This window comes from Lygodium microphyllum, chromosome 21 (genome assembly GCF_053477565.2).
Source record: "Lygodium microphyllum isolate KBCC chromosome 21, Lygodium_microphyllum_v1.1.10, whole genome shotgun sequence".
NCBI lineage: Eukaryota > Viridiplantae > Streptophyta > Polypodiopsida > Schizaeales > Lygodiaceae > Lygodium > Lygodium microphyllum.
In genome coordinates this window covers 53,548,344-53,557,333 of record NC_141155.1, presented here as the reverse complement: position 1 = coordinate 53,557,333, position 8,990 = coordinate 53,548,344, and the positions used below count along the sequence as shown (strand labels likewise).

At 40.6% G+C, this 8,990-nt stretch overlaps 1 protein-coding gene across 1 annotated transcript in view; it reads right to left on the bottom strand.

Annotated features, from left to right (window-relative positions):
• Positions 1–851: 851 nt before the first annotated feature.
• Positions 852–8,990, bottom strand: part of RFC2 (replication factor C 2) — a 30,362-nt gene continuing 22,223 nt past the window's right edge. Inside the window, exons 5-7 of the mRNA XM_087661133.1 lie at positions 2,159–2,287; positions 1,784–1,978; positions 852–1,696 (exon numbers count right to left, since the gene is read on the bottom strand). Of these exons, the coding sequence (XP_087517259.1) occupies positions 1,589–1,696; positions 1,784–1,978; positions 2,159–2,287 (432 nt within the window). The 3' untranslated portion in view covers positions 852–1,588. The remainder of the gene's footprint in view (positions 1,697–1,783; positions 1,979–2,158; positions 2,288–8,990) is intronic.

Sequence of the window (8,990 nt, the reverse complement as noted above, 5' to 3'; positions counted from 1 at the left end):
TACATCTAATCTTATATTTATCCTCTTGGTGGATTTATGAGTGCCAGATCAAATAAAATGTAGTATTACTACTAAATGAGATAATGTAGCTATCATACTTAAAACTCTTAAATCAATAAGAGTTTCTGCCCCAATCTTGTCATTGAGCAAAAAGCCCAACATACTGCATAATTTGGAACGCACACCATATAACAAGTGCCCTTGGTTGGCTGACATACATGCATGCCATTACAAATATAGAGTTAAGGCTCTTATTGGAATGAACTCCCTCCCCTTCACAAACTACATGCCATCCTAATTTGCAAGGCAACTTCTATAATTAAGGTCATCTAAACCATGACAATCATGGCATTAGGAAGCTAGAAGCATTGCCAATAACCATGTTTGATTGAGAAAGAAGCTGGAATTTAAGAATCCATTGTGATAACATTACGACTTTGCAAAGTCAAAAGATCATGAGATCAAAGGAGAATATTTATGCTGTCACGAGTCTTTTACCTCAGATTTGTAGGAAACTTGTTGCAAGCATGTACATAATAGCAAGAATTATGATTTGATATGAAGTTAAAATCACGAATTTCTAGCATCTAGTGAATGAAGATCAGATGTTCCAATATTGCACATCATTTGCAACATTCTAAGATCTCTACAAGAAAGAGTAGAGCAATTTAGAAGGTTCACTCAATTATAGAGAGCCTTTGCTATTGCTCACTACATCCAAAACCAATATTGATAAGAGGCAAGGCTGAAAGCTTCCGAGTCAAGGTGCTTTACAAACATAGAATCAACTTAAATGACATGTCTTTCACAGTACAACTTTATGAGTCCTATCGTGCAAATAAATCGATCGTAGTTAAGTTAATCCTTTCCATGAGCATTTCTCCTGTCATTTTTAAATGTCATTGCCTCATCTAGGGGCGTTTCCAACCCCATCTAGCACCATTACCATCTTGTCACTAAGGATTACCATCAGCACCACCATGAACACAATGGCACCATCCCCACCTCATTGAGCAAGTCCACATCACAATGGACATGCCCACACTGGCATGGCACATAATGGCCACACTAGACATTCAGTACACCTCACCACTAACCTTGAACAGCTTCTTTACTTTGCTTGAGCATGGTCAATATGTCATTTATTGTCAACAATCAATTGCAATCACCACATGACTGCTACAATTATATTCTCTGCTTATTTGCCATGAAAAGGTGTACACAGCTGAAAATGCCTTACAGAAGACCAAGAAACTCAGTATTCTAAAATCTTCATAAATGAACTTGGTCTACATCCACATTGTAGTGCTTTTCAATGTAACCAGCTAAACAAAGCTATTGAACACGCTGTCTGTAAGCATTACAACAAGTTTTTCAGATCTTTTCAGATTCGTATATCACAGGCTTAGCTTTTCTGCTTTTCAAGGAGGTGAGGCTTCCTCAAAACCAGGGGAGGTGGCAAAAAGATAAGCCTGCAAGTCAGACTAAGGACCTAACTACCTACCTCATAAGAGCTTGAGAACTATGTATATAGCCTTACAAGTATTGTAAAAGCTGACCCCCAGGTGTTAATGTAATTGTTAAAATGCTAAGCTTTTGCCTTCTCGCGGATAATGCACAACTTTGCCAGAAGCCCAGATAGCTGTAGAAGGGTCCCAACACCATCAGCAATACGCATATGTGCAAAGCCAATTTCCTGAAATGTCATTTATTTCTCAACACAGTTAATCTTAAGATAGTCCATGTCAATAGTCATGAAACATCCTAGAGCAGATATGCTTGCCTTTATGTACTCCAGTTTGAGATATTCAGGCATTTCATAGTTCTTCACAACACGAAAAAGGGTGGTTATTATGTCTGAAGCAGAGTAACCAAGATCATACAACTGCTTCAGCCCAGAATAAGCTTCATCAATGTTGCCCCCTGTGGTGTGACGAATGATGTTGATGACATGGAGAGGATGTGGTTGATCACAAACCTGCACATCAAGTACAGATTCAGGAACACTATACTCTTACTTACACCAGGATAAGAAAGGTGCTCTGTCACAATTGAAAATCAGCACAGTAAAAGTGAACAGGACATAGGTAGATATCAATGTAAAGATTATGAGTCTGCAGCAGTTGCTCATAGTAATTCGACAAACAAGCTTGCTCACCTTGAAAACATTTTCTTGATTAACGAAATGAAAGCCACTGTATGTTGCCTGAAGATTGTTCAAAGCCTGTCGCATGTCTCCATCTGCAGTGAAGACCACTGCCTCCAATCCTTCAGGTACATATGGCACCTACAGAACAAATCAACAAGTTTGAGCAGTCCCAAAATTCATTGTAAGCCTAATGGACATCAGCCTCCCTTGAAGTGTTTGAAGAATACATAAATAGTCTGGAGTCCCAGAGAACATTTTGCTAATCATTCAGACTACTTTCTTTCAGGTATTCAGCATCACAGGCATGTGAAAATGCTCAGGGATACAAGTTACAACACAATACAGATCACACATCCACTACCTCCCCAACCCCAGGCCAGGATCCTAAGAGGACAAACACAATCACCCAGGTCAAGAATAGCCAAAACACATCAGTGACTAACTTTTTCTTTTTGTTTTGGAGTGACCCAGCCCACCGGAGTGGTGGTAGTGGTGTTGGGGAGGGCTGGGGCGTGGGGACAGTTTTCTTCTTTGAATTATTCCTTCCGTGTTAAAATGTAATCCACATGGCCTCATAAACCTCGAGAGGTTGATGTGAAAGTCTCTTTCCCATCCTCTGTTAACAAAGCCCTCTTTTGCTATTCTTGAGTTAGCTAGTAGCAGCTGAAAGCTACCAAAAGATTAGCAATAGACCGTAAAGAGTCAGTGAAAAGCTAAGAAAGATCAAACAAGCTCAGGATGAAACAATATCGGCCAAAGTTCTGGCTTCACAAGATTAGCAACCAAGAATCCCCCATTTCAGCAAGCTTAAAAAACAAGATGAAGCATACAGTGCATTGCCGGTCACCTGTATCTCAACTTTGCAGGGGGAATATGAATGAAGTGTCACAAGAAGAAAAGCGGGAGTACAACATAGGCCATCAAGGAAATCCAGATAGAAAAGGATAAATTTGATACTAATCAGCATACAAGAGATTGAACACACTGAAATAAAGAATAGTAAAGACCTGTGATACGAGCGTGTGATAGTAATTTAGTAATTCCGGAAGGACACTCAGCCCTGAAGGATGCCAATGGATTACCAAGTATCTTCTGAAATCTCGCCTTTCATAATACTCATTGATCCTCTTCCAGCTCATCCAGTTCTGGTGATCTTCAAGATCTAGTTCATCTGATGGCTCCCCCACATATCTCTTCAATAAACTCATCATGAATCTACCAATGGTTGTCAATGCCAACTATAGACCATTTCACTAATTCTCTGCAAAACACAATGCCCATAATCTCTGTTTGAAGTTTACATATCAGTTTTCTTTTCCAATCAACCATTTGAAGTCATCAAAAGGCTATCACAACCCATCCCACAGTCAAAACCTCCATGTTTGCTGAAATCAAACCTTCATTTGGCCAAAGCAAAGCCATCCAAGCATTATCAGAAGTAGCCCAAGTTCATCTGTTTTCATTGCCATCATCAACAGACCTTTCACATCAATTTTCTTTTGTGCCGAGTGACACTTCCCAGCTTGATTTTTGACAGGAGGCCAATCTACTCCACTTGCATGACTGCAGGCATGATGGGCTGATTGTTTGAAGGCAGTTTCTTTCCAAGAATTGTTCAAAAGGTGAACTATGCATTCTCAGCCATCTAGAGTAGTACTTCCTAATTTCTTTTAAGCATGTCGTTTTCTGGCAGGTGTTAAAATGACACTGATTTACTTGGACTATGTTAGATGTTGATCAGCTCCTGTATAGTTGTTTAGGGCAGTTGATCAGTTCCTGAGCAGGGTGGCCAGTTATTTGGTGCCGCATTTTACTTAATTATTTTTTTATTTTGTGTAGCGGTTTGGCCCATTTTTCAGGTCCGACCTGATTCTGGGATTGCTGTATTTATGGCCTGTAGTCATGTGTTTCAGCCAGGCAATCAGTGTGAGGTTCTCTGAGAGAGATACTGCCATACAACCTTTTACATATTCTGCCTTTGTTTAATCAGTATTCAACATTCACTTTCTGAGTTCCTCTTTTCTGTTTCAATCCATGCATCCGCTTCTGCACTGTTGCACTCTGACATGGTATCTGAGCAGTAGCAAGTTGCTACAGGACCTGTGCAGATCTGACAAGAAGCTCCTGCACATCAAAGAAGTGGCATTTCAGTGTTCAAGTGCAGGCAGAGGAGCTGCACAACTGTGGACTGTTGGAGCATGCTGAAGATCCCGTGAACAGGAGGACAAGTGCTGCATTTCCAGACCAGGAGAGCAGCCATGACCTGCATTTTGACAAGACGCTCGTGGGCCAGTGTTCTACAAAAAATCGGGAACAGCCAGGACCTGCATTTTGACAGGAGGACGTTCATGGGCTTGTGTTCTACAAAAAAACAGCAGTAGGAATGCTGAAGAATTTGCATTTACAGAAAGGACAGCAGATCTTGTGTTTTCTATCACCTCTGGTGGTGAAGAAGACATTGCGATCTATTGGCCTGCCTTATTTCAGTCTGTCATGTCTTGGTTGTGAGCTTCGTTGGAGTCTAATACACTGGCTGTCTGAGAGATCCAGCTTAGTGTGTTTCTTTTTCACTGACCAGAGGTTCTGTTCACACTGTTCACATTGGCCGACCAGTTATTTGCTGGCAACGAACATTTCCTCGGGGAAATGTGCACCAAATCCAAGTTGGCCAGCATTTTTTTCGTCATTATGATGCAGTCGGCCAGTTGCCTCTCAACTATTTATAGTCAATCCCAATCATTGGCAGTCATATTTTCTTGCAGTTTTTAGCAAGAGTGTAAAGAGTAGCCAATCTTCTCATATCGACATGGAGAATCCGTTGGGCAGCTTTGTAACTCCATTTACAACAAGGTATACTACTGTTTTTACCTAATCCTCAGCAAAACAAGACCCAGGTTATTACAGCACTACCGGCTAAGATTCTCTTTTCTCCTCTAAGCTCTCAAGCCTAGTGCACTTCCTAGAGAACTTTATCATGAAGAAAGAGATGTTTTCACAATTTCATCGCAAAAAATTCCCTTGGTTTGTAAGGGAAACAATGTGGAATTGCATGGAAACTATGCAAGACAATTATCTAAGCAATACTCCGTGAAATTGGGCTTAAAAATGGCTGTCATTTTTAGAATTTGGCAAGCTGAAGTGTTCATGTGCATTTTTGAACACTCTATAGTTGATTTGAGGCCGACATTGAAGGTGGCAAGATCATTATGCACCTATGGATCAATTGTGCTAAGTGAAATCGCTAAAATACGATCATTCTATTATGAGAAATGCATGGGAAAATTTAGAAAAATGCAAGGTAATACCTAATGGAATGTATATTGCAAGGATCCAAGCAATTGACCTTTGTTTTTGGGTATGGATTGAATGTTGGTTTGTTGTAGCAACAATGCAGATCTAAAGTGTAGATCTGAATTTGCTTGATTTAACACCAAATTGGGTATGCTAAGGTCAAGACAAAACACTGGGATTGATGCATGACCAAGGATGAGCTTCATAAAGCAGATTCGATCAGTTTGAAACCAAGTTTGGCATAAATTACGCACTGTTTATTGCACGCGGCAATGTAGGACCAAATTTGCATCTCCAATGTCACTTTTAAAATTCACTTGAACTAACGATAACATGTATTGAAATGCATTACACTTGTTAGAGAGTGAATGGACAGATCTTTATTATGCATTTGGTCAAGGTTGGTGCTAGCAATTGAGAACACAACACTGGAAACAAGTCTAGGTTGATTCAAGAGCGAATCATTGGCATCAAGAAAGCGCTAGTTTGTGACAGCAAATAACTTACGATATGTATAAGCTTGGAATAATGACAAAGAAATACCAAAAGAGACACCAACCTTTGGGGCTTGTCATGTATCATCTACCGTGCAAGAGCATTCTAGCTCTCCTGTTTAGTGAGTGCTTTATTTTTTTGCTGATGTGTAAGGTATTTTATGATCACTGCCCTATCGATGAGATCTACAAGCCAGTTTCATGGTTCCATTGCTAGGATGTTACCAACTTTTATGAATCCCGAAACACTGATGCCAGCCTCCAAAGGTGTAAAACACCAGCAAACGCAACTGGGAAAGTCGGATTTTATGCCAGACAGGAAGAAGAGAGTGTGCAGCAAATGCAGCTGTCAAGCGTGAGAAGACAGCAAACACAACCAACAGAGAAGGTAGCAACAGCTAAAGAAAAAGCACAACAGGCTGAGTGGCAGCTGGAGCCTGAAAATGCAGCAGTGTGCTGACATGACAGGCTGTATGACAGCTGGGGTAGAGCAAAGAGGTTGCCTAGCTGATGGCAACAAAAAAAGGCCAAGAAACAATCTTGAACAATGAGGAAAAGTTGAATAGCAAGCGCCTAATTATGGAAGGAGATAATGGGAGCTTCAGCTAAGGTATCCTCCATGAACGAGGTATAGACAGCAAAGCTCTATCGCATGTAATCTACAAAAATGAGATTAAGGCTGAATGAAGGGCACCGTGCCTATTTATTAAAAGTTTAGGTCCTCAACAGTCTAGAACCTCTCCCCGCTTAACTCTCTTAAATCGCTCCCCGTTTTAGGGTTTTACATTAAATAAGCATGTTTTGGGACTATTTAAGAGGTTAATCAACATGTAATTCATATTTTAGCTCAACAACCCCTCTTAGGCCCAATTTTTGCTAGAAAGGAAGGCCAACCCAACTGTTGTTTGTTTTTGTTTTTACCCCAAGGCATTCTACCCCAAAGCAACCAAGGCATCAAACAAAGGGTATGCACATCAACTGCCCATTGGCCTACCAAAACTACAAATGGCGATGGCTATCTTACCTAGGGAGTCGAAGTGGTCACCTCAAAGAGGCCAAGGTATCGAGCAAAGAGTGCTCATCAGCTGGCCAGTAGCCTACGAAGTCCTAAAAAGGCAAATGGAACCACAATGAAGTTTTTTCTTTTTTAATTGTTTGTGTAAAAAGGATGGGTACAGTCGATTAAGTAATAGACCGAAGACTAACAAAAAAGATGGTCAAACCCAAGATCTTCATAAAACAAGCGAGCTAACCCTAGCATTATTGGGTGTCAATGACAAATGAATGGGCTAAGGGTAGGTGAAGCAAATATGGTGGGCATGTGGAGAGGCAAAAAAGATAAGGAAAAGCAAGATGGACGAGTTAAGAAAGCAAAGGGAAACTACCTTAAAGAACTGCCATAGAACGTCTATGAATGTGTTGATCCAAAGTCGACCAATTAAAAGACTGAAAAGGAGTAAACACGCATAGATACATGTTTACAAGAACAAAATGCCATGCGTGGGATAATGCAAGGAAAATGCAATGATGACATGCTCAAGCAAAGTGCAATGCAAATGGTGCCACTGGACAATGCCCTCGTAGGAAATTATTCACTTGTCCAATGTCCTTTTACAATCGCATCAACTTGATAGTGTGGATGAGAATACAAAAGTACAAAGTATCAAATGTTTGAATCAAAGATTGTCAATCCATCTTGTCACCACCAAGAGAATAAAGTTGTCCCCTCTCAAACTGGAATGGAAAGGCGAAGGCCTGCACCTCTCCCCATCAAGGTGAACAAGTAGGGGTTGGTGTACCCAAGTCAATCCAAGGTAGAATATATTGCAACACCAACCGATCGACCACCTTGGTCAATATGTCTACATAGTTGTCAAATGATGACATAAACCCTTGCATATACTACCTAGCTCAACCTACTCCTTGGTGAAGTAAAAGTGAACTCCCACATAACACGTCCATGGTGTGATGATCGGATTGCCCACAAGGGCAATGGCACTCTAGTTATCACAATAGACCATGGTATGAGAGTTACATGGAAAATGAAGCGCCATCGGTAAACTCCTCAAGTAGATGGCTTCACTGGTACCATCAAATAAGGCCCACCGATACTCAACCTCGGCAATGCAAGCCACCACCATCTTGTGTTTATGGCTTGTTGACTAAGAAATGGGAGCCGTATCCAAGGTAAAGAGTTAACCACTATAGAAGCTCTAGGTATCAAGGTTTTCTGCCCAATCTAAATCAATATAGCCTTGCAAACATAAACAAAAACCATATGTCAAACCATAAGGATAGGTACACCAAACATATCTCAGAATACGCAAACAAGTAATCCAATGTGACATGTAAGGTGCAGTGAAATACTATATAACCCCAAGTGGGTGCTCCACATAGACTTCCTCCTCTAGATAACCATTCAAAAATGCACTTTTGACATCCATCTAACAGATCAGCTAACCGTGGTGAGCAACTAGTGCAACCAACAAATAAAATGATTTCAACCACACAATAGGAGCAAAGATCTCTTCATAGTCAATGCCTTGCTTCTGTCAAAACCCTTTCACTACAAGACGAGCCTTGTATTTGTCTAAAGTCCCATTAGCTTTTAGCTTGGTTCGAAAAATCCACTTTATCTTGATGACTTTCTTGTGACTCGAACAATCCACCAAGGTCCAAGTCTCATTTTGATTCATATTCTCTAGCTCCTTCTCCCTAGTCTCTCACCATTGGGAGTGCTAAAGAGCCTCTTCCAACTATTCAAAATACACTATATAAACAATTGTAAAAAGCAATACAAATGAAGCCTAATGTGCAAGCTAGCAAATCTTATAGGACCCTTCATAGTGGAGTCTGGTGAAAGAATCCTCGAATCCCACATTGTCTGTTGATACCAGCGAGGAAATGGGCCTCGCAAAGAGAGCCTAGGAGTGGAAAAATCTGAAAGTGAATCAAGAGCGAAAAGAAGTCCTAGCTCAATAGGCACTCTCTCTAATGATGTAGGATGAGGAATCTTCTTAAGAGTCCAATGCAAAATACTACACTATATTCCTCTC